This window comes from Diospyros lotus, chromosome 4, assembly GCF_014633365.1.
Source record: "Diospyros lotus cultivar Yz01 chromosome 4, ASM1463336v1, whole genome shotgun sequence".
Classification (NCBI taxonomy): Eukaryota; Viridiplantae; Streptophyta; class Magnoliopsida; order Ericales; family Ebenaceae; genus Diospyros; species Diospyros lotus.
The window spans coordinates 43,455,245-43,481,986 of record NC_068341.1 but is presented as its reverse complement, the minus strand read 5'-3'; the positions used below and the strand labels follow the sequence as shown (position 1 = coordinate 43,481,986).

Sequence of the window (26,742 nt, the reverse complement as noted above, 5' to 3'; positions counted from 1 at the left end):
GTTCACAATAGTAGAGTTGATATTGCCATCTGGGCATGGTTTCATCATTAGGCAGACATAGATTTCCCCTTAATCAATCTTAATAAAGTTTTGGAGCTTCAAAACATTAAAAAGTACGATCAAATAGAATAAATCTTTTGGGTATCATAGAAATAAACGAACATAATCAATAAAAATGAACCCAAAAAATAAATAACTAAAAGGAGAAGATAAGAACGAAGAAGTTTCTCACCATATGGACAGAGCATCCACCGCTATTTCTGCATTCTTCAGGTTTCCGGTCATCAATATCAGTATCTTGTAGTACCAATTCTCCAAACTGTTCAATTCATCAATTTAAACACAAACAACTCAGTGAGATCAGAACTCACAGATATCGAGATCGAGATCGAGAGAGAGAGGACCAGAGCATGAGGCCAGAAGCTGCAGAGAGTTTGACAAACTGCCAAAGACCAGAAAAGGCGTCAATGGAGAAGCCGGACCAGGTGAGAGGGCACCCTCCAAACACGGTGTAACCCATTAAGCCGATCACCAGAACCCACCACGAGAAGTTCAAAGTCACGGCCACACCGACGACTTCAAGCTTGAGGCGGTAAACGAACAGCCAGCTGACGAACACGTGGACCAGGAGAGCCGCCAGCGACACCCAGGCGATCACGCCGGTCTTCAGCTGGCTCTGCAGGAACTGTTGCAGCGGGAACTGGAAAACGAAGCTGAACTGCAGCGGAATCATCCATATGGCCACCGAGCCGGAGAGTTCGGCCACCTTCGGCGGCTGTCCCAGCAGCTTCAGTATCGGAGAGGCAAATATGTATACCGGCAAAAGCAGGACTCCACAAATGAAGAGAATTATCCAAGAACGCTGCATATATATCCCCAGCATGTGGTATTTCTTGGCTCCATAAGCTTGCCCGCATAGCGTCTCTAAAGCGCTCGCCATCCCCAACTGTTGATTAGCATATATACCACATTAGATCATCAAACAAGAGATTCACCATCCACATTAAATGATAGTCTACCGATACGTGGTCACGTACACTACTGAATTTAAGGGTCTCGTATTCGGGTCACGTGCACCCCCACAGATCTTTTGCAGTCTAGTCATTAGGTACAGATGCATGGATACCAAATAGTGTTCTTACTAGTGGCCAGAGACTCGACCAGACAAGACTCAAAACAATGAATATTAACGTACCAAGAGGCCGATGTTGAAGCCGACGACGACGACATTGCTGGCGATTGAGATGGCGGCGAAGGCCTGGGTGATGACAAACATGGAGTAGGGGGTGATGCGGCTGATGATCGCTGGGCCAACTATGTGCCATAGCTTCTTGGATTCAACCAAGACTCTCCGCGTAAGATCGACATCTTCGTCTTCGTCTTCTTGATGTTCGGATCCGACGGCGGGTGATGAATACTCTAACAAGGGAGCTTTGCGTTCATCTATGGCGCCCAGCTCGCTCTTCATCATTGACACTTGACAGGATATTGCTACCTATATCTGATGTATCTCTGAATTTCTTTGGGCTCAGAGAGAGAGAGGATATGAATATTGCCATCACACCGCATCATATACAGAAAATTATTACCCGCCTGACTCTACATTTTTAAGTGATAATATTATATATGTTTATATTAATTGTAGAGACTTCGATTATGTAAGAAGGCATAAAATTGTTGTTAGGAGACAGATCAAGTGGTTAGATCATGATAAGTTGGGATTCGTATCAGTAGGTTGTGGGTTCAATTTCTTACTCTGCGCAGTGAGACAAATTACCTTCACCTGTAATTTATCTTATCTACTAAAATCAAGAACACAAGCGGCGAGGGACCGTATAAGAACAATAATCCTAAGAAGGCAAAAAATTATATCGAGAGAATTTGAGTCATTAAAGTGATAGGCCAAATCTTAATATTTCCGAATATAACTTTACCTACACATCTTCGATTTAAGTTTTTTTTCCCTTAACTTTTACTTTTATTTTATGATAATTAAATAAACATTAAACCTTAAATATTAAGTCATAAAATTATTACATATGTTTTTGGCCATTTTTGCTGATCATTCTTCTTCGACTCTGTTGAATTGTACAGGAGTTGCCATTACAAATACATTAATTTTCATGTAAAATGATGGTTGATTCATGAGTATACTTTTAATACTCTAATTCTTTGTTTGGGGAGTAGTCGACAGTTGACGTCACAAATATAAACACCCGAGCCAAAGTACCACTTTAATGATTAGGGAAGTTCCTCCTAGTTGGACTCTATAAGTAAAGATTTCTCGTTGATTTATTTTTTATTCTTCTATTTTGAATCACCTCTCATGTTTTATGAGATTTAAATCATAGTATGTTTTGGCACCCTAAGCTATAATATTTAGAAAAAGTGTTTTCGTTGGATGATCTCATAATGTGATAGTGATAGAGATTTTCTTCTGATATTTATATATTTTATTCTTTCTATTAAGAAGGCTATATATTTTTTTGTTCTTTACCTATTTTCATTTTTTTTAGTTTTTTATTGTGAAATTTAAGTTCCTAATTTGGAGGTGTAGATTGTTTTTGGTTGATTTTATAAAAAAATTATTTATAAAAACATTATTACTTGAAGTACATTCGTTTTCACTCTAATCATTGTAACCTTTGCTCACTAACCCCTTTTCTAGTAAACAAAGCGGAAAGAAAATTCATGAATATTTACAAAAGTTAGAATTTTAATCACGATTTAGTATAAATTTGGAGGTTTGTGCATTGGTTTTGACACGTGAGGTGGTCTTTTGCCGGTCATGTTTGCAACTTGTGAGGTTGTTTTTATTTATTTATTTTTAAATCAGACACATGGAAGATGTCAAACATAAGGCTTAGAAAGGTGACATTAATATACTCTCAGGTAGATCAAGTGACAGATAAGTAATATACTATGATTAATATCAGTAGATCACAAAGATCCGTCTATAATTTATCTTTTTTGTCGAAATCAAAGACACTAGCAACAGAGAACCGCGTAAAGACGGTAATCCCAAAAAATGTGATATTAATATTGCTGGTCCATTTTTTTTTATTTGACAAAAATGCTATCTCTGTATTAAATTTTGATATTTTACGTGACATTTAATGTTAATTTGTAGATAATTATCGGTGATTATTTGAGAATCAATGTTGAGTATTATATAAAGTGTTAAAATTTAGTGTTAAAATAGTATTTTTAATGTTTAGAGATGATCATGATTTGGAGTTAATTTTTTAGATGCAGATTTTCAAAAACTTCCTCTGATTTCTATACATAGTTGGAAATTTTTGTTCGCTTGTTTATTTTTGTTCTATTATAGTTTTTGTTGTGATACTTGAAGTATGTTCTAACATAAATTTGTAGTCGCTTTTACGGTATTTTTGGTTTAATGAAATTTTTATTTAGAAAAAAAAACAAAAATTCTTCATATATTTATTAAATTTTCTATTTTTAATTCTAATAATTTTTGAATTTAAAAATTTGTTCAACAGGTCTCTAGATTTTTGAAAATTGGTCACTAGATCTCTTGTAAGGCCAAAGTTTAAGGGTGTCAACACTAATTTAAAAGGTGTTATGATTAATTTTAAAACGTTTAAGAAATAATCGAACGAATTTTAAAATTTAGAAAGAATTTAAACCAAAGAACTAAAAGTCCAAAGGTGTTTGATTAATTTATCTTTAACTAAATGCGACTAAATTTGTTTCCACAAACTTTTAAGTTTCAAACTAAATCCCAAAAAAAAAAAATTAAAAAAAAAAGATTGAGTTTTTATTTTGATTGATTTTGAGTAAAAGGTGTATATCTTTATCACGATTTCGTGAAAAAAATAATTAAATTTTGATTACATTCTTTTCATAACAATTAAAAACTCTTTTATAGGAATTCCATTCTCATTTTCATTCTCTTAACCTTTATTTTCCCAATTAAATATTACTATTATCAAAATACAATAATAAATTTATAATTATAAAATAATAGTCTTTAGGTTTTCGACTGCAAGACAGAAAACAATTAGATGCACGAATTGTCTCTCAATTGTGTAAGTCCTTTAATACTTAAGTCAATCTTATCCAAAAAAAAAAGGTATTCAAGTAAATTGTGTATGAATTATTGTATATCTAAAGAGTGAAAAATTACCTCTTATTTATAGAGGCTAAATTGACAAATGAGAGAGTATTTACATCTTTCAAGATCATTTGTTTCAATTTTCAAGACATCTATTGTAATATCCCAAAATTTGAAAATAAATAATAATTATTCAAATCGGTGTTTGAATACATTATTGAATATTTGTGGGTTAAAAGAAAATATTAATTTATTTAGGTATTTAATTAAATTACTGCGGAGTATTTATGAAAATAAGGAAATAATGATTTAATTTATATTTCGGTGATTATTGAGTGTTTAGTGGTTAAAGAAAATAATTATTTATTGGGGATTATTTAGGAAAATAATTAAAGAAATTAATTTAGTGATTTTTTTGGAAATTATGGGGTGAAAGTGAAATAGGAGGAAAATTGGATGTGGGTGCAACTGTCAGTTTCTGAAAATTTTGGAGTGATTTTGCTGATTTTTATCAAGCCTCAGGCGCCCAAAACGGCGCCGTTTCATGTGAGGCGGTGGGCAGCACTTGGCTGCCACGCGGCGCTCATTGGGCCGCTTCTTTTTTTTTTTTGCCTTTTAAAGGCTGATTTCAGTGTGTGTTCGGGCAGTGATTTGGGTTTGCAGAGAAGGAAAAATTTGGAGAAGAAGAAGTGGCGCGCAGCTATGGAAATGGGGAGAAAAATTCAAGAAAAAAAATGAAAGAAATGCAGTTTAATTGAAGTTTAAATATGCAGGCAAGCTCTTCTCCTTCCTGTTACCTTTGGTTTCTAAGCTTCTTTGTTCTTCCTCTTCACAGCCTGCCTTCTCCCTCTTATCGTTACACGTTTTACATAGCAGTGGGTTATATATATATCTTCGTGTAGCAGTGGGTTTCAGTGGTTAAATATGTATGCATATACGGTCCCTGTGGCCTTCGTGCAAGTGTATATATATGTATATATAAGTTGCAGAGGTGTTAGAGTTGTGTGTTTAACTACTGGAGGTAAGAAGATGGAAGTATGAAGTATATATATTATTATGTATATGCTGTAACAGCAACGCGATGGTAGTGTGAGCTCACTGAGTGTAAGTGGCCGTGAATGTGTATCTCGCTGTGTGTGTGTGATTGAGGGTTATGATGCAAAAATTGGCCTTTGGGCGTGTTTACTGGGTGTGCATATCCATCCGCAAGTTTATATATATATATATATATATATATGTTCAGGTGCATAGTGAGTGTTTGAGTATGTGTGTGAGGAAGACTAAGTGGCTTTGGCCGTGAGTGCAAGGGGTAGGGGGAGGATTTTAATAATAATAACTAATATTATTATTGTTATTACTATTGTTGTTATTGTTATTATAATTAATTAATTGCTATTAAACATTTTACTTCGCAGCGGGAGTGCAAGAAAAGTAAGAAACGGCCATGTAAAGGCAAGCTCCTAACCCTCTCCTCGTGTTCTTTAATTCCCGTGCAAGACCCTGTGATTTCTCGTATTTTATCGCCTCCCTTACTCTATTTCGGTACCTAGCATTAATTGTTGAATTATTATTCATTTGTTTTAATTTAAATTAAATTCGAGACTTCTAGAATTTTATTCGTTGTGAGCCTATGGGGGTTTGTACTGCCCCCACTCCTTTTGGGAATGATGTTGAACCCAGCTTGGAGACTAGATTTCTAGACGTACGGGTTTATTTATGTTTTTTTTCTCAGATTTACTTATGGTTTGGTTAGAGTTATCGAGTAGTGGGGCAGGGGTCGGTTGTTGGTGACGTTGGGGTAGACTATTGTACGGCCTTGAAGTGGACCGTCGGGTGGACACTCTTAGTCACTGGCCGTTGACTGGTGCTGGACACTACTGACTAGCTCTATCAGTATGTGATTTACTGCACGTTTAGATTTATTATATTGCTGTCCATGATTTGATATGCACATGGGTACGGATTGCATATTGGGATATTCATTTATTGAGTATGCTTGATCACGGACATTCTAGCTTGGTCAGGTTGCATCCAGCACGGGCATATGCATCGCGTATGACTTACTATATGGGCGGAGCATGGCCTGATGCCTGGATGTATGGGCGCCTTGTATCACGTTGATGCTCACTACGCCATTGCATTGTTATGTGCATTACATGGTTACCGATAGTATTTAGTTCTTGGACGAGAGTACCGTTCCGAGGGAGCCTCTGGCTCGGGTGTTGGGAGTACCGACATGGACGGGTGACGGGAGTACCGACCCGGGACAGCGCGCGCAGGTTTGTTGGAGATACATGTTGCCTTTCAGGGCAGCAGGTTGGTATGGGACTTGGGTGCCAGGTGTCTTGTGTGGGCCCCAAGGACCGGTATATGCTTTTATTATGCTATGTTATTGTGTTGTAGCGTCTCATGGCTTGTGTGTACCTGGGGGTTTATCCTGGGGAGAGTTTTCTAGATATGTTCATCTTTCAGCCTTTCTTTCTTTATGCTTGCTGAGTCTCTCGACTCACTTTGCTTTCCATCATTCTAGGTAGTGCCAGCGTGGGCCATGGCAAGGGAGTCAGCTTCTAGCGGCGAAGTCGGTATGGTGTACAGGCAGTCCCGTTTTTCCCGGTCAACTCTGATGTCTGAGTAGGATTTACTCTATTATTCTTACTGTGCCAGGTTTTTCCTCGAGTCTCGTGTATGTCGGCACAGGAGTCTGTATTTATTTATTTATCATGTGACTGCTGTAATAGCGGGGTACCCGTAGTGCATGCATGTGTTTAACTTCGTTTCCGCTGTTCTTATTTTTGCGTATGCATGCTAGGGTAGTTTTTGTCTTGTGTCTCATTCTTTTTCTCCTCCTGTAGACACTCCCGTTAAGGTAGTCCGGGTGGTTGGGGATATCCGAGCGAGGGTGCTTACATCTATTTCGGAGGCTAGTTAGCATGCTTTGACTAAGACCACATTTGGAATGTTTTCAAGAGACTTATCACTTTCCCGGAGAGTTTTCCCTTCATGTCTGAATGAGAGTTACTGATAGGGTCTTTGGAGACTTAAAAAAGAGACCCTCTTTCCTAGCCTTTTGTGTTATTTTTTTACTTTTTAACTTATTTATTCTTGAGCCTAATATCTTTGCAAGTGGATTGTGATTTAAGATACATTAAATGAAAAGACTTTTCAATATATTTGATCATGATTTTTTTTATTTTTTTGAGAAAATAAATTATTTCATTTTTTCATAACAATTAAACAGTCTTTTTAGAAATCCCATTCCCATTTCTATTTTTTCATAATTTTTTAGAAAATAAAATTATTTTTATTTTCTTGTAAGAATCATCAAAGAAGAGAGTGATCTTTCTATTTTTTAATAATAATACAATTACATTAATCTGTTATAAATAGATAATTAATCAATACTTCATTATGATTTACCTTATTTCATTAATATCAAGTTTTAGTGTTACAAGATCTTATTAGTAATGCATTTTTTAAAATTAACACTCTTATAATAAAGTGTTTTTCTAAAATATTTTTTTATTTTGTTTAAAAAAAATTAACTATATTAACTCTAAAGTGGGTCTAGGTATTTTAATACTTAACGTCAATTTAATGGCATTTAAAATGTGGGTCTAAGTATTTTTAATATTTAATGATAAATGGCGTTGATGGCACATAAATAATTTTAGATTTGCATAATTTTATCTTATAGTTCATGAAATCAAGAATTTAAGTGAAAGGGTCTCAACTGATTAATTAATAGGGTCACGGGTCTAACCTAAGTCAAAAAATTAAGTCTGGTGGGCTTGGAATATGTATATGAGGTATATGTCGTTTGGGCCCATGGTGAGAAATAATTTGAAAATAATAGACTTGGTGGTGTAATAAGAAAATGGAAAAAGAAAATAAATTAAGTTAGCATTTGTCAATAGAGTCCCTAGATATTTTTGTTTATAATATGAAGAAAATGTCATTTTGGTAATTTCTGGAATTGGCGTGCAAATCTGTACGCACTCTCTTTTCCAACAATCACTGGGCACAAATCTCAAGTGACGCAAATCTCCTATTTTCAGTGCAGTGCATATCCTCTCTTTTGGATTGCACTGTTCCATTATTTTTATTTTCTTGTAAGAATCATCGACGATGAGAGTGATCTTTCTATTTTTTAACAATAATACAATTGCATTAATCTGTTATAAATAGATAATTAATCAATACTTCATTATGATTTACCTTATTTCATTAATATCAAGTTTTAGTGTTACAAGATCTTATTAGTAATGCATTTTTTAAAATTAACACTCTTATAATAAAGTGTTTTTCTAAAATATTTTTTTATTTTGTTTAAAAAACATTAACTATATTAACCCTAAAATGGGTCTAGGTATTTTAATACTTGACGTCAATTTAATGGCATTTAAAATGTGGGTCTAAGTATTTTTAATATTTAATGATAAATGGCGTTGATGGCACATAAATAATTTTAGATTTGCATAATTTTATCTTATAGTTCATGAAATCAAGAATTTAAGTGAAAGGGTCTCAACTGATTAATTAATGAGGTCACGGGTCTAACCTAAGTCAAAAAATTAAGCCTGGTGGGCTTGGAATATGTATATGAGGTATATGTCGTTTGGGCCCATGGTGAGAAATAATTTGAAAATAATAGACTTGGTGGTGTAATAAGAAAATGGGAAAAGAAAATAAATTAAGTTAGCATTTGTCAATAGAGCCCCTAGATATTTTTGTTTATAATATGAAGAAAATGTCATTTTGGTAATTTCTGGAATTGGCGTGCAGATCTGTACGCACTCTCTTTTCCAACAATCACTAGGCACAAATCTCAAGTGACGCAAATCTCCTATTTTCAGTGCAGTGCGTATCCTCTCTTTTGGATTGCACTGTTCCATTATTTTTATTTTCTTGTAAGAATCATCGACGATGAGAGTGATCTTTCTATTTTTTAACAATAATACAATTGCATTAATCTGTTATAAATAGATAATTAATCAATACTTCATTATGATTTACCTTATTTCATTAATATCAAGTTTTAGTGTTACAAGATCTTATTAGTAATGCATTTTTTAAAATTAACACTCTTATAATAAAGTGTTTTTCTAAAATATTTTCTTATTTTGTTTAAAAAAAAATTAACTATATTAACCCTAAAGTGGATCTAGGTATTTTAATACTTGACGTCAATTTAATGGCATTTAAAATAGGGTCTAAGTATTTTTAATATTTAATGATAAATGGTGTTGATGGCACATAAATAATTTTAGATTTGCGTAATTTTATCTTATAGTTCATGAAATCAAGAATTTAAGTGAAAGGGTCTCAACTGATTGATTAATGGGGTCACGGGTCTAACCTAAGTCAAAAAATTAAGCCTGGTTGGCTTGGAATATGTATATGGGGTATATGTCGTTTGGGCCCATGGTGAGAAATAACTTGAAAATAATAGACTTGGTGGTGTAATAAGAAAATGGGAAAAGAAAATAAATTAAGTTAGCATTTATCAATAGAGCCCCTAGATATTTTTGTTTATAATATGAAGAAAATGCCATTTTGGTAATTTCTGGAATTGGCGTGCAAATCTGTATGCACTCTCTTTTCCAACAATCACTGGGCACAAATCTCAAGTAACGCAAATCTCCTATTTTCAGTGCAGTGCGTATCCTCTCTTTTGGATTGCACTGTTCCATTACTCATTCATTTCCTCTCCGTTTTTTTTTTCTACTTTACCTTCTCCATCTTATTCTCTCATTGCTGCTCGTTGCTATTGCTACATTGCTTCCTATACACGGGTGGGATTTCTCTCGGATTTGTGCATCCTCAATAGGCAAGTTCTTTTTGCACTTCCACTTTATTTTCAGTGCAAGCTCGCTTATACATTCTGTATTTCATTTCCTTGATTTTATGCTTTCTCCTTTAACATTCTGCATGTTCTTAAGCATCCTCTTTAACATCCTTCAAGTTTCCTATTATTATTTAACAATCTTAATGAGGTCGTAGTGGGAACTCGTATCACCCTTATTTCCTTCCATTGAATGGCACCTTGGTAGGTAGAGATGTAAACTCTCCTTCATTTGTATCCGTAACAGCTCAGCTACATAGAGATTTATATATATATATATATACTTATATACGCCCCACCCCTGTTCGAGCAGCCCTTATAAGAGGCTAACAGCCCGTATGTATATCTTCTGGTTGATTCTAATGGCCCCCTATACATATACATATATATATACACGAGACGAACAGCTTGGTGTAGATACCTTCTGTTTTAAAAGCCTATGTATGTCTGTCCAAATCAATCCTGCTCACCTTGGTCTAGAACTCTTAGCCATGAGCTCTTATTGAAAGCTCTTATCTTCGCCTGGCCACGAACTCTTATCACAAGCTCTTATCTCCGCCTGGCCGCGAGCTCTTATCTCTGCCTGGTTGCGGACTCTTATCGCTAGCTCTTATTCAACCCTTTTCTACGAGCTCCTTCCTCCCAGCTCTTTACCGCGAGCTCATACCTATATGTCCTCTTGCTACTAGCCTTAGCCGCAAGCTATTTCCCGTGAGCTCATTTTTCAAGTTCTTAGCCGCAAGCTCTTGCTCAACTCCATAACCGCAAGCTCTTGCTCAACCCCTTGGCTACGAGCTCTTTCCGTTAGCTCTTGCTCAACCCCTTGACCACGAGCTCTTGCTTAACCCCATGACCGTGAGCTCTTGCTCAACCCCTTGTCCGCGAGCTCTTTTCGTGAGCTTTTTCCTCGAACTATTGTCGTGTGCTCATGCAGCGAACTCTTGGCTGCAAGCCCCAACCTTGTCATAGGCCTCTACTCTTCATGTTACTACGAGGTCTTGTTTTAGGAACTGTTTGTTTCGAAAACAAAATCCTCTCTTCTTGTAGGTGGTACTCATATATATATAACGTTGAATATATCCCATCTAGTTACTGTTATCTATGAATAACATAAATCATATATCTAAAAATATGTATTAATAGTTGGGACTTGTTTAAATAAATTGTAAAGAATTCATTAGCCTCTTGGGAATTGATTAAATATATTCTGGATAATCATTGTGTCTCATGTACATAGTTGATGTAAGTGGAAAACTATCCAGTATATTGTGATATGGATAAAAAGTATATATATAAGTATGGCAACAGTTGTGAGATGAAGTTTCACTATGTTTATGTGGAAATGAATGCATGACACGTTTTGTACATAGTCAGTATGTTCATGTTTTGATGCATCATATTATTCATCTTTGTGAGCCTATTATTTTGCGCGGAGGGAAAGAGTACCCTAGAGCACCTGTCATGGGACGAGGTGGCCATAGCCCAGCAGGTTGACTCCATTTATTGTGAGGTTTTGTTTATGTGATACACTTTGGCATGTGTTGATTGATGGCTTGCGAGCCTACGAGATTTGATACTGATATTAAATTTATATGCACATTTGCATAGTGATATATGGTGACATGATGCATTTAAATTGAAATTGATAAAGTCATAAATTACGAATCTTGTATATAACTGTCAAGTTCTTGATTACTCTTTTTGGTGCCACCATATTCTTGATTCCTTTTCATTGTTCATTGTTCCTAGAACTTGTTGAGCCTTGTGGCTCACTTGATCTTCTTTGTCATTCCAGGTAAAGGGAAATCTATTATTGGGGGCTAGTCTAGTGGGACTAAGGCCTAAGGATAGTGGTGTATGGGGATGCGTCCTAACTTGAAATCCTGTTTAGCATTTTGGTGAGGCTTGAGATGAAATGATTTTTATTTTGTTAGTTATCATTAGAGCCTCTTAATTATTTTGTATGGCTTTCGAGCCCAAACTCATGAGATTTTGGAAGTGTAACTGAACCTTAATTTAGTTTTCGTTGCTAATAATGAAATGAGTTATCTCTTTATTCATGATTTGTTTTATATCATCTCTGTGATGACCTCATTTCGAATATCTTATGCTAGCGAGAATATTCGAGAGAAAGAGCTCTTACATCACCCATTGTTGTCAAACTCGTGACTCAACTCGTACAAGTTTACGTGTCATATAACACCAAAGGAGTCAACTCGTTTATAAAATCAAAATTTAATAGAATCAAAGTTGACTATATTATAAAATTTGAGTTTATCGAGTTCAACTTGCATATACTATTCTGATTCGAAGGTTACCCTCAATGAACCTTTACCTTTCTTAGGTCCCCTTATTTGTGTTCCCATTTATTGCCCAATTAGTTAGTGCTCAGTGCTCATGCTCATGGCCGCCGTCGATTCACAACTCAGATTGCTCAGTGCCATCGTCGATTCACAAGGACAAATTGCTAGCTAAGCAGTCGTCAATGCACAAACACAAATCGACATCTCCATTGCTTGCCTGCTCAGTGTTGTTGTTTGCAACACAAATCGATTCACAACTCTGATTGCTCGGTATTGCCATCAATTCCGCTTAAGAGGTATGCTTCATCTGTTTCTGTTTTTGTCCGTTTCTTTGTCTGATTCTTGTCAGCTTCTTTGTCGATTCAAAACTTCATCTGCTCATTTTTCTTCATTGTCTATTTCTTCTTAGTTTGTATTAGGTTATGACTGACTTATGAAAATTTACATTATATATGAATTAATATTTAGAATTTTTTTATGGATTGATGAATGAAAATAAATGATAGATTTAAAATTTAGAAATTTCATATTATTTAGTGTTTTTGAAATTGGTAGATGAAATTATTTTGAAATAGGTACATGTATTTTATTCATAAGGAATAAAGTTGTAATAAATAATTATGTTTGTAAGCACCCCCGCCCGGATATCCTAGTCGCCCAGACTATCCGAACGGGAGCACTTACGGAAGGGGAAAAATAATGAGACACAAGACCAGCACCACCCTGGCATGCATACACAAAAATAAGAGCAACGGAAGCGAAGCGAAACACATGCATGCACTACCGGTGCCCTGCTAGCACAGCGGTCACAAGATCAATAAATGAAAACAGACTCCTGTGCCAACATACACAAGACACAAGAAATGACCTGGCACAGTACAAAAATAAGATAATAGACCCTACACAACCATTAGAGTTGACAGAGATTGATGGGACTGCCTGTACACCATACCGACTTTGTTGCTAGACGTTGACTCCCTTGCTTGGACCCACGCTGGCACTACCTGGAATGATGGAAAGCAAAGTGAGTCGAGAGACTCAGCAAGCATAAGGAAAAGAAAGGCTGAGGGCTAAATATAACCGAAAAACTCTCCCCAAAATAAACCCCCAGATACACACAAGTCATGAGACGCTACAACACAATAGTAGAGCATAATAAAAGCACATACCGGTCCTTGGGGCCCACATAAGACACACGGCACCCAAGTCCCATACCAACCTGCCGCTGCCCTGAAAGGCAACAAATATGTCCACAAACCTGCGTGCGCGATCCCGGGCCAGTACTCCCGTCGCCCGTCCCCATCGGTACTCCCGACAACCGAACCATAGGCTCCCTCGGAACGGTACTCCCGTCCGAGAACTAATAACTACCAGTAGCCATGCAATGCACATAAAAATGCAATGGCGTAGTGAGCATCAACGTGATGCAAGGCGCCCATACATCCAGGCATCAGGCCATGCTCCGCCCACATAGTAAACCACACGCCATGCATATGCCGTACTGGATACAACCTAACCAAACTAGAATGTCCGTGTCCAAGCATTCTCAATAAATGAATATCCCAACATGCATCCCGTACCCATGTGCATATCAAATCATGAACAATAATACAATGTATCTAATCATGCAGTAAATCATATACCGGCTGAGCTTGTCAGCAGTGCGTGGCACCAGTCAACGGCCAGGGACTAGGGGTGTCCACCCGACGGTCCACATCAGGGCCGAACAATAGTCTACCCCAACGTCACCAACAATCGACCACTGCCCTACTGCTCGATAACTCTAACCGAACCATAAATAAATCCGAGAAAAACTATAAATAAACCCGATAAAATCATAAATAAACCCGCCCGTCTAGGAACCTAATTCCCAGGCTGGTTTGGCATCATTCCCAAAGGGAGTGGGGGCGGTACAAACCCCCATGAGCTCACAACAAACAAAACTCTAGAAGCCTCGGATTTAATTTAAATTAAAACAAATGAATAAGAATAACAAATAAGGTTAGGAGCCGAATTAGAGTAAGGGAGATGATAAAACACAAGAAATCACGGGGTCTTTCATGGGAATTAAAGATCAGGAAGAGAGGGTTAAGAGCTTGCCTCTACACGGCCGTTCCTTGCTTTTCTTGCGCACCCGCTGCGAAGTAAAACGTCCGCTGGCAATAAATAAAATCACGACTTTAATTAAATAAATCTACCGTGTAATATAATTAATTTAGCCGTTTAAAATCCCACATAAGCGCACCACAATTAAAATCTCAACGAGTCTCATATTTATTTTAAATTAAATCATGCTAATAAAATCCTCGAAACCAGCTTAATAAATTAAATTTAAATCAAACGACTCAAATTTTCATAATTAATAAGCGAATCGAAACAAACGAAGGGAGGGTATAAAATACAAGAAACCACAGGGTTTCTCACGGGAATTAAAGAACACGAGAAAAGGGGTTGGAACTTGCCTGAAATCAGCTGATTCTAACCTCACTCGAGCTCCCGATGCAAATTAAATCATTTCCTAGCAAATAACACAACCGAGACTCAAATTAATTAATTTTAATCGTAAAAAAATTATAATTTAAACATAACATACTTCTATTAATTTTTACCCACGTACCTGATCACTTTCCACACCAAAATAATTCTAAAATTCCTTTATTTCACTTATTTTCTTTTCTTTCCTTTCTTTTCTTCTCTTTTCTTTCTTTCTTCTTCTTCTTCTTCTCTTCTTCTTCCTTTCTTCTCCCACGCTCACGCTCACTGCTCCAGCGCCATTTTTCTTCTTCTTCTTCTTTTCTTCTTTCCTTCTTCTTCTTCCTTTCTTCTTTCTTTTCTTCTTCTTCTTCTTCTTCCCTTCTTCTTCCGCATCTTCCTCCCTATGCACAGCCGCTACCAGCCACCGCCTCGGCCAGCTTCCATGGCTGCAACAGCTGCCGCCGCGCCACCGCCGTAGCTCCTGGCTACTACCTCACGCCACCATGAACCGGTGCTCCACGTCGCTGCAAGGCCACCATCGATGGCTGCCTCCCCACGCGAGCTGCTGCCCTGCCTCACTCGGCGGTCATGGCCGAGCTTACTCGGAGCTTCCATGGCTACCACCTCCCGCTCTCCCTCGATCCAACTCTCTTACTCTATCCCTCACTCTCTGCTCGCTCTCCATCTCTCTCCCTCTCTGTTTCCCCATCTCAGCCAGAAGCTTCAAGAAGCTTCAATGAGAGACAAAACAAAATATCAAATTTTTTTGATGCTCAGCTCACGCACCGCCATTCCTTTTAATTAAATCAATTTCATTTAAACTAAATTAATTTTCATTTACTCTTTTGTTATTTTTTTATGGTTATAATATTATCCCTATTATCATTATTATCATTTTCAATTTTTTTTTCTTGGGATATTACAATGTTATTAAATAATATTAATTCATTTTTTCATAAAATTATGTCATTGTGAACATATATTTACATGGATTAAAAAATATTTTTAATTATCTCTAAAATCTTACAATTTTACAATCCGAGCTTACGATTCGATTTTGTAGACCCTCATTCTGTCCCATTGAAAAATCTCAAGTTTAACAATCTTGATATCATCTGCTAAACTCTAGCAAGCAAGGGGCTTTTGTCCTCTGAGGTCACCTCCGACGATTAAGTTACTACTTGGAATTTAGAGAACAAGCGAAAAGGGAAACTAACAAGAAAATTAAGATTACATATATTAAGTCCTAACTCATGACTTGAGTCATGAGTATATATGGTGTGACAACTCGTTATTGGGTCTATGGTATCATCTATATTTTTATTTTTATTTATTCTATGTTATTTTGGAGCATAATATGTCAGGGTATTGTTTAGAATTAAGGTTGGAATTTTAAAGCATATACATATAGGTGTAAGTTAGAGTGGATAAATAAACATTAATAGATTGGGCTATGATTTTTGGCATAAGCCATCTGAGAGCTGGTGGGTTTATTTTTATAAGAATTAAAGTGGGTTAGGGCAGGTGGCAAGTAAGTCCATTGGGTCCTATTTTAGTTAGGCCTAAACGAATTGAAGTACTATGTTGGGCTTATATAAATGTTAGGTTGAATTAAATAAAGGGAAAAAAATGAAAAGAGGTGAGAAATGTCCACAAAAGGCATGGATATTTCAAGTGATGTGTGTGTGTGTGTGAGTAGATGAGGGCAAATTGGGAAGAAGAAAAAGAAGGGGATGGTTGGAGTTGGACGACAACCCACTTCCTCCCGATTCTCTCTTGCTTCCTCTATAATCTTTCTTCTTTTCTCTCCCCATTCTTTCTTGCTCTCCCTCTCGTTCATCTTTTCTTCTTCCTCTCCATTTGTTTCTTCTATTTTCTTCATTTTCTACTCTTGGCTGGAGTTTCAAGTGGAGATTTGCAAATTTTGGGGGTTTTCTTCATCTCTTTGGAGTTGCATCATTTAAGGCAAGTTCTCTTGCACTTTCTTCTCATGGGTTGTGCAAGTATTTCCTTCATTTCTTCTCAATTTCATTACAAAAAGGCTTCCATTGTAAATATTATAATCTTTTCCATGAAAATGTTTGGTTGTTTCCATTTTTGTATCTTAGTGGGTCTTCTTGTAGGCTTGATGTCGGGTCTTGTTAGTGTTTCGTTGGGGCTTGTGATGTTCTACACTTGTGATTAGTTTTGATGATGAAAAACATCATTTGGTTTTGATCCCCAAGTATCGAGTCAAGTTTATGGTTTTCAAAAAAAATCAATTTCAAGTATCTATGTGAAATGAAAATCGAATGATCTATAATTTTTTCTAAGTCTAAAAAATTAGTACATTGTAAGGAGACATATATGAAAATGTTCATTTTGAAAAACTATTTCCCGGTATTTCAATAGCTAACATTCATTGGTGTTAAAATGATTTTTGACGAATTTTTCAAGAAATAGAAAGTGTATATCTTGAATGTGGTAAAATCGTAAAATCCTAAATTTGTACTAAAACCCAAATTCTACTTTCTTATTGTTATGAATTTTGATTTTTTAAATATTTTTATTGAATCCAAATGGGGGGTACTTTCTTATTTACATTTATGTATTAAAGTAAATGGAAGGTAAAATATAAATAAAACAAAATAAGGACATTTACTTAAACTAAAGAAATGTAAATATGTTGTGGATTGTATCATCAAAGCAGTGAATTTTTATCTTGCCAAGCTGTCAACAGTTTGTTTCAAGATGTCGACAGTTTTTATAAAAATGTCGACAGTTGAATAGAAACTGTCAACAGTTTCAAACATTGCTCTCTATATCTAAATGTCGACAGTTCCTGCATCAAAAATGTCACGGTTCTTCAATACCGTCAACAATTTATGTCCCAAACAACTTCCAACGGCTAGATTCTCCACTGTTTAAGTCTTCAACGACTATATTTTTGAATGGGCTCGAGATGCTCTATAAATAGAGATCAAATGGGTGATTCAAAGCAACCAAGAGATTACATTTCAAGCTTCCAAGTGCTTACTCTATTGTGTGCTTCATTGGTGATTTTATTTCTCTCCAAAAAGGCTTTGTGCTTATCTTTGTAAATTTATCTTCAAGCCTTGTTGTATTATTAAGAGAATTTGTAACTAAGAGTGATAACTCTTAGATCCTCTCTTATCTTGTACTACTTTGTAAAATTCCTAACTTGTTGTGCTAGAGGACTTGCTTATTGAAGCAAGGGGTTGAAATACCTATCTTAGTGCTAGAGGGCTTACTTGGTTAAGCAAGAGATTGTATCTTCCTAACTTGTTGCTAGATGGCCTATCCGGAGAAATGGGAGGTTTTTAGTGGATCGATTGAAAAATCCTTAGTGAGGAGCTAAGGTAGTGAATTAAGGTTGGTTTAAGCTGAACCACTATATATCACTGTGCCTCTTATTTGCTTATGCTCTTTGTTTCATTTATTGTTCCAAGCATTTCATTAATCCTCACTTACACTAAAATCTCATTTTTCATCAAAAGGATTTTCAAATTTCAATCAAATTTTTAAAATAACTCAATTCACCCCCTCTTGGTGTTGGTGTCATTACTATTCAAACCTAACAGCTTGTTCACCCCATTTTTCGTTCAAGGAATGACATTTGTGGGTGAGGAAGCTAGTGGTGGTCGTTTTGGGGTGTTTCGGGTCCATTTCATGCTTTTTGTGTGCGTCGAGTAAACTAATCTTGGGGTTTAGTCAACTCAGCAGAGGCCGATCTTCTTAGATTTTTGTGCCAGCCCTTGGCCTAGTCAACTAAGCAATCTCCCTAATGATATTTTACTCTTAGTAATAAAATAGTTTTGATAATGACTATATGAAAATCAATTTCTACTATATGGATTATATGAATGAGAAAATGCATTTTTAGTATGTAAGTCTTAAAGCAAGATATGAAATTTTGAGTATGGATGAAAGAATGATTTGTTTCAAATTATAACTTTTGATAATCTCAACTTGTTTGTCAAGATTGATTTGTTTCAAATTTTAACTTTTGATTAATTTGTTTCAAATTAAACTTTTGATAATCTCAACTTGCTTTAAAGATAATCAAAATGAGTTTCTAACAGAATCAATTGAGGATGTATTAAAAATTCAAGATTTTCTATAGAATAGTCGACTATCAGGATCATTCTGTTGACTATGCTTCAAAATAGTCAACTATTTTTTATGTTCTATCGACTATTTAAGCATCTGTCGACTATTTTAGCATATATCGACTATCGAGTAAAAATAGTCGACTATGCCTTCTGATCTGTCGACTATTTTTGTTCATAAAATTCAAAAATTTCTTCTCATTTCAGCAACTGTCGACTATTGGATTTTTGTATTAAAAATAGTCGACTATTAGTATATGTCTGTCGACTATTCTTAGTTTTACTTGTAAAAATAGTTGACTAATCTTTTCTTCTGTCGACTATTATGTTTCACAGATTTTATAACGGCTAGTTTTTGGTGCATTAAATGCTCGCCAACCACCCACAACGGTCCAAATTTCAAACATACCCACCATCAACTATAAATAGATGGTTGAAGATGCATTAAAGGTTGCTAGAAAAACTATTGAATATCTTGAACGATCGTGCCTTCACTGTTACATCAAATTTCATCTTTTTTCTCTCTGTACTCTCATTTAAGAGGCTTTAATATATACTGTTCTATTACTTGTAAGCCTCGTTTATTTATTTAAAGAGAGAAAATTGTAACTAAGAGTTGTACTCTTAGATTCTCTACTTCGTTGTTTGTATTTCTTCCTAGCAGTAGCTAGAGGGCCCATTAAATTGGGAGGTTGTACATTGCCTAGTCAAGGACTAGAGGACCTGCTCATATTGAGTAGGGGGCTGATAGTGATATTGGTTTTAAAATCCTTAATGGATAACTAAGGTAGTGGATTAAGCTTGGAAGGCTGAACCACTATAAATCTGTGTCTTCACTGCTCTTTATACTTTCTTTTTTAAGTTTGCATCGTTGCACTTTTGACTTTGTGTAATCATCAATAAGACCTCATAATTATTCCTCTTTACACAAAAATATTTTCTCTTTCCAAAAGAATTTTTTTTATACACCAATTCACCCCCCCTCTTGGTGGATACCACATTAGCTTAAATCTATCACCTAATTCACTAAACCTTAGTGGACTAAGCATTTCCTTAGTCGACTAAGCTTTAGTCGACTAATCCTTCCATTAGTCGACTAATTCCTTTTTTCAGATTGCGCACCTTGTACTCTTTATACCATAATTTTTTGTCCTGATATCAGAATTAAGATCCTTTTTTTTTTTTTTTGTGATCCTAACTCAATAAGTTTGATTTAGTATAGGATTTGAGTCATTTGGGCAACTATTGAGCCTTTGGATTTCCTTTGAAATGTATGCTTAATTTGTAACTTTCTACTTCCTTAAAATTCATTCAATCTTAAATTCTGAAATTGAATATTTCCATCTTGACTCAGTTATCAATATTATCAAATAATTGCACTTAATTGATGTGGTGGAACCTATTTAAATGTTGAATTGTGCGAAATAGCTAAGAATCTTAATGGACAAAAATTGAGGGTGTGTAAATGTCACTTGTTATAATATTGCTTATGGTTGCATGCACTCCATTGTGTTACTATATTGTTGTGCATTATGATGTTGGGTCATGGGCTGCATTCTTTATGGGGTCACGCTTTGTATGTCTTGGGGTCCAAGCTTTTGTTTACTGCAAAGAGGCCTTTGAAAGACACACTCTAGGGTTTGAGTTGGGTAAAATGAGAAGAATAAGTGCAAGTTAACTTGGTTAAATCTGCTAAGTCAGCTGAGTTGGTACTTGTTAACTTTTCAAGAAGTGATGACCAAGTTATTGTACTTTGGTTTTGAAGTCAAATTGATTATTGTATAAATTATTGTAAATTAAGACTTCGATCCAAATTAGATATTGGACTTTAAAAAGAACCGAATATGCCTTATATTTTTATATCCAAGTCCAAATTAGCTATTATGATAGATTTTGCCTTAATATCATCCAACAACATTTTAATTCAATTTATAATGTCAGCTTTGCTCCTATCAAAAAAATTCTATACGTTACAAATGCCCAAATTAAATTCCAAATTGCTACAACTTGTATCTTTCTAAAATATAGGTGCTTGGTCCCTGGAGGTTGGGGGTTCGATTTCAAGGTGCAGCGTTTGGGATTATTGTTGGGATTATTATCGCAGCGCTGCCACGCGATGAAAGCATGAGGGGAAGGCAAGCGTGTGCAGGGAGGTTGGAGTTATTTTTTGATTTTGTGGGGATGCGCTAAATTCAGGTTTCAGCGAAGGAATTTTTTTTGTCGCTAAAATTTAGCGATGAAACTTATCCGTTACTAAATCCATCGCTAAATAATTTAGCGACAAAAAATTTAACATTTAGTGATAAAATTTTTTGTCACTAGATATTGAATTTTTTGTAGTGAGATTGCATAGTCATGCATGAAAATAGAATCGAACCCACAACCTCGTGGTATTCTATTCTCCCAAATCCGTGCAGCAAACTATCTGTGCAAACCCCTAAGGGTTAATTTCAATATTGTTGACACTTACAAAATTATAAGGAATTAACAATATCTTTTTTCATAAATTATTAATTATTTTTTAAAAATTATAAACATTTTTATTATGCATAAAAATTGTTCATAGTTTATATAAAATTAAACACTTTTTATTATGTACAAGCGTATAAATTTCAAAACTTAAAAACATGTTAATTCTTAAAGTGTGACTACAAGAAAACAGTGTATTAGAGACGGATTTTGGTCTGTCAGTAAAATGCCCCTTGATAAATTTGAGACGGAATTTTTCTGTCTCTAATTGAGACGGATTTTGAAATGAATTTTTTCCGTCTCTAATTGAGACGGATTTTTGAGACGAATTTTGAGAGGAATTTTTCCGTCTCAAAATTCAGACGAATTTAGAGACAAGTTTCAAACAAATATTAAAATGGATTTATTTACATCTCTAAATCCGTCTCAAATTTAAAAAAAAATAAAATAAATAAAATAAAATTTTATTGCATTATGAGATGAATTTTAGAGAAAAAAATTTGTCTCTAAATCCATCTCAAATTTAGATATAATTAAAAAAATTAAAATTCAACCTGATAACAATTACAAATAACATATAATGAATACAAATATCGTCTACAAATCCATAATCATCTACAATTCCATATTACATATCCATACAAATAATAGATCATGCTATTAATGATCCGAAGGGTTCTGGGGCGACGAAGATGAAAAACGGTGATGTAGTCTATCTTCAATAGCCGAGATTCGCTAGTTGAAGGGTTCGTTCTATTGCTACCCAAACAGCTTCTTGTATCTGATTTGATAGTGAGACGGACGACGACGGCTGTGGTGGTGGTTGTGGTGTCGGTACATAGTAGGAACCGGGGATTATATGTGCCTCTAACCCCATTCCATAAACACAACCCTTTTTCTTACCCCCCGCAACCTCCAACCATAAGGATCTATCGTCAATAGCTAGGTGCGAGGGCTGGCCAACATCACTATCTTCTGAATGGCCAACAGCCGATAACTGAGATGATGCCTCGTGTTGTCGCGTCTGAAAGTTAGCCTGCAAGCATCATGTATACATGTATGAAATACATTATACTATAAAAAGGCCAATTAAGCATAATAAAATAATATAAAGACACAAGTAATGTATACTTACATAAGTATCCTCAGACCTCCTATCAACGAATCCAGAATTATTTTTCCTTCCATGTGTCACAAGGAACAACTCAGCTTGTGTAGGTAGGCGACCAAATTGTCTTGACTACAAAGAAAAAAGAAAGTGTTAATGCAAAAATTATTATTTCTTAAAAATTCATAAAATAAAATATAATATTAAATATTAAATATTATCAATCTCTTTTTATGCTCAGACATGGGTACGGAACCACATGTATGCATATTACCTCCTACGTCTGAAGCCCTGTTTTTCTTTCCTTTTTCAGACTTATCCTTGAATTCTGTAGAATTTCAATACTCCTTTAAGGCTTCAAATACAGAAAGCGACATCCATGAGGATTTTTTATTTAAAATCCTTTCTGACACGAAATAAAATATCGGTCATACGATCAGAAACCGTCTTTTCAAAATTAGCCCTGATTTGATGTTCCAAAGCACTATCCCAAGACCAATTTTTCTATAATGTTAAGACAAAATAAAAGTTTAAAAAAATCAATTATATATCAAAATGCAAGGGTTTTTCATAGCAAGCATCTATAACTCATATAATACACATGGTAAAAAATATTCTTGTCTGCACTTGTGGGACATTTATTTCTAAGCATTTTTATTCTCGAGACTCTAGGTTAAATACATATACTAAGAAAAACCTTTTCTAAGCAATAATAGCAGAGTTAGACATATAAATGGATACTATAATTAAAAAAATACAAGGATACAGATAATAAAAAAAATATTTAAATAAAAGACATGAGTATTGTTTTATTGTGAATATGAATCAGTTTTTACCAAACTGTCTCCATACCATTCACTTGATTATAAGCCATAGGTAATTTAAATTTAGACATTACTAAAGCAAACCATCAACCATAGATATACTAAAGAAACACATTACCTTAAACTCACCATACCACATCTCCCTGACAGCAGGATCTGTCTTCTTCCAACTCGGGTATGGCCCCTCAAACTTACTTTGGATAATTCGAGAAATATCTCGTTTGCACAAATTATTATCAAACCTGTTAAAACACACATTAATTTGTAAAGTAATGTGTTAAAATGAAAATTTCTTTGTTTAAGTTAAAATTGATTAGTAAGATAAGGGATAGTTACGAAAAACCCAATGGACATATCATCGGACAATTATCAGGGGTGGCAGTGGGTGTGGATGAACCCCCGACTTCAGTAGGCGTGGAAGAAGGCCCATCATAGTTGGGGTGGGGTGTTTATGGGCTAGGGGAATCAAATCTCATATCAGTGGACGGAGATGAATGTCCCCCTGCAAAAACATATAATTGTGAAGGATTTAACATGCAAAGGAATGAATAAGTTAAAGATAGGGTGTACCAATGTGGTCCTCCCCATCAGTGTCTTTGAATTAACGACAATGCATAGACTGGCCATACGATGATCTATGTGCCATATTCTGCCATACAAGACAAAGAATAGTTAATAGGCATGTGATGAAAACTTTTAAATACTTTCAAAATAAAATATGATTTATCATGTACAAAAATGGTTTATATTATATTTATGATCTCGTGTTTAAAATTGTGTTTTTGAACTAATAGAAATATTACAATTCAAGATCTTATAAGAAAAAAACATCCCACAAAAATATTACAATTCAATATATGCAACATCATCAATTCTCAATGCATTAGATACTTCATAAAATCACAACAAAATTCATCTCATATATCTCAACAAGTCATTATACTATAATTTCATCGAACAAAAAATATATTAATAATAGATAAATGAAACTAGAACATGCAAATGAAGAAACGACAGTAACATATCCTATGTAGACAATATATTCTCAGATAATGTTTAGTCCTCCAATTTCAATAACTTTATAATTAGTCTCAGTGCGTCGTCCCTTCAACCAAAGCATTCCTCTTACATTTAACAAAAAATATTTTTTGATATGTAACTAAAACTCTTGATTACTCCAAACAAAGTTTTCAAAAAGCTACCCAACTCATGATATACACACACACTACTTGCTGTTAAAATTATATGAAGTAACAAATCAGAATGTTTGTTCAAGACCACCCAAACAAACCCAATTAATTACTTTAATAGATTTATATATTTAAATAAAAATAGATTGAATTGATCAGTTCACCAATTTGATGAGCTAATCTTTATTTTATTTCATCACAATATTTTTCATACTATTTATTTTAATTTTAATCTATTTTATTTCATTACTAGATGTCTCCCAAACAATACATTGAGATTTACAATATAAATTATTATAACTCTCTAATTAACTTACATTTGAAAATACATATTAAATTACCGAAACATCAACAACGAACAAAGATTGAGATCAATTACTAATTTATAGAAAGTTAGGTAACAAAGAATCCCTTTTCTAAAGATATAATTCAATAATTTCAAATTAATTCACAAAAACAACTTAAAAATAAGTCACTTAAACCAAATCATCTAGATGAAAGAATGTTTGTACATATACATACATACATTAAATATACATAAATCTTAAACGTTGTATGTATGTAAATCTTAATATACATACATACATCTTAAACCAAATTATACACACACAAAAATTTAATTCCAGCAAACACACAAAATCAAAATATAAACAGTATTCCAGCAAACATTAATATGCATAAATGAGCAAACATATAGTATTCCAGCAAACATTAATATACATACATCAATTTGTATACATACAGTATTCCAGCAAACATACATACAATGTACATACATTTAATATACATAAATAAGCAGCAAACACACAAAATATATGTATACATACAAAAATGAGCAGCGAACACCATCGTTTCTGGCGTACATACATACATACACAGAAATATATGTATGTAAACACACACAAAATACATACACATATACCAAAAAGTGGTGTTGGCAGGGGCAACGGGGACGGTGAGGGCGGCGACAACGAGCGACAGAGGCCGAGGGAGAAGGTGAGGGTGGCGACGGTGAGAGGGCGACGGCAAGCACGGGTGAGCGACGAAGCTGAGGGCGACTAGGCTACGGCGACGAGTGATTGCGGCCAGCGAGGGTGGGCAAGGGCGACAAAGGCGAGGGCGCCTATGGCAAGTGGTGAGGGACACAGAGAGGGGTTTGGCAAGAAGATGGGAAAATGGGATGGGTTTGGAGGAGGGAGGGAAATGGAAAAAAAAAAAAAAAAATTGGGGGGGAGGGGATTTCGAGATTGACAGGGGGAGGGGATGGGTTTGCAGGCGCATGGGAAACAGGAGAGAAGAGGGGATGGGTTTGTAGGTAGGTTTTTTTATTTTTTATTATTTTTTAATTAATTAATTATTAATTAAATTTGAATATTTTTTAAAGTGTTTTTTTATAAAAAAAAATTATAAGAAATATTATATTTTAAAAATTTAACAAAATATTAATACATATTTTATACTAAAAAATATTTTATTATTTAGAGAGTATCAGGATAAGGTGAGGGTGATAGGCTTGCAGGGGAGGGGGATGTGCTTGGGAGGGAAAAAAATTGGGGGGGGGGGGGGGGGGGGGGGGGGGGGGTGGGGGTGTTCTTAATTTAATACATATTTTAAATTATGAAAATATTTTATTATTTTATTAATATTTTTTTACATATCTAAAATTTATTATAAAAATACTGTAATAAAATTAAAAAAAATATTCATATGCACACATTTTGCCTTTCATGTTTTATAAGAAATAAAATTTGATGGTTTATTATTTGTATTTATAAATAAGTTAAAACTAAATAAATATTTTTAAATTATAAAAATTAATATGACGTAATTTTGTAACATTATAAAAGCGTATTTTTTAAGATAATATTAATAATTTTATATGTTAAAAGGTAACATATTTAAAATATTATATGTTGATATGTTATTTATTTATAAACTTATAACTTATTTATAGGCTTATTTAAAAATTATAATTTTTTAAATTTATTTTTTAAGTACACTATTCATATTATTATGAATAATAATTAAATATATGTGTTTGTTCTACTAATTGGATATAAATAAAAAGGATAATAATAGTATCAAAATTAACTGTCTAACTTGTTTGTTGAATTAATAAAAAATTAAAATATCAAAATACATTATTACATAAATGTACAAGCTGATTATGTTTGATATATATAAAGTATACTATTAATTCAAAATCTTAATACAACATTCAAAGTATATTGATATAAGATCAAAATATAAACACATGCACCTGAGGAAAAAAAATATTAGAATAATTCTAAATTATAAAAATATTATATTAGGATAATAATATACTTATAAAGTCAATCAATTA

At 34.5% G+C, this 26,742-nt stretch overlaps 2 protein-coding genes across 3 annotated transcripts; both read right to left on the bottom strand.

The window, feature by feature from the left end:
- Window positions 1–228: 228 nt before the first annotated feature.
- Window positions 229–1,471, bottom strand: LOC127799864 (protein DETOXIFICATION 27-like). The gene is made up of 3 exons (XM_052334079.1): window positions 1,196–1,471; window positions 405–946; window positions 229–319 (listed from the first exon to the last, which is right to left on the bottom strand). Exons 1-3 carry the CDS (start codon window positions 1,469–1,471, stop codon window positions 229–231), a joined length of 909 nt encoding a protein of 302 aa, XP_052190039.1.
- Window positions 1,472–21,969: 20,498 nt separating this feature from the next.
- On the bottom strand, window positions 21,970–25,639 carry LOC127798870 (uncharacterized). 2 transcript variants are annotated; one of them, XM_052332509.1, is made up of 6 exons: window positions 25,313–25,639; window positions 23,779–23,857; window positions 23,545–23,710; window positions 23,327–23,450; window positions 22,412–22,516; window positions 21,970–22,312 (listed from the first exon to the last, which is right to left on the bottom strand). In XM_052332509.1, exons 3-6 carry the CDS (start codon window positions 23,565–23,567, stop codon window positions 21,995–21,997), a joined length of 570 nt encoding a protein of 189 aa, XP_052188469.1. In that variant the 5' UTR covers window positions 23,568–23,710; window positions 23,779–23,857; window positions 25,313–25,639; the 3' UTR covers window positions 21,970–21,994. The 2 variants fall into 2 exon arrangements, with proteins under 2 accessions (XP_052188469.1, XP_052188470.1); XM_052332510.1 differs by having other exon boundaries at window positions 25,321–25,639.
- Window positions 25,640–26,742: the final 1,103 nt, after the last annotated feature.

Bases quoted from the DNA above. Each gene is read 5' to 3' on its own strand.
- LOC127799864 (XM_052334079.1), bottom strand. From the start codon at position 1,471: ATGATGAAGAGCGAGCTGGGCGCCATAGATGAACGCAAAGCTCCCTTG. The intron at 947-1,195 runs GTACGTTAATAT...GCTAATCAACAG, and splicing joins GCTTCAACATCGGCCTCTTG to TTGGGGATGGCGAGCGCTTT. The intron at 320-404 runs GTCCTCTCTCTC...TGAATTGAACAG, and splicing joins GCTTCTGGCCTCATGCTCTG to TTTGGAGAATTGGTACTACA.
- LOC127798870 (XM_052332509.1), bottom strand. From the start codon at position 23,567: ATGATATGTCCATTGGGTTTTTC. The intron at 23,451-23,544 runs GTAACTATCCCT...GTGTTTTAACAG, and splicing joins ATATGTCCATTGGGTTTTTC to GTTTGATAATAATTTGTGCA. The intron at 22,313-22,411 runs GTAAGTATACAT...TGATGCTTGCAG, and splicing joins GGAGGTCTGAGGATACTTAT to GCTAACTTTCAGACGCGACA.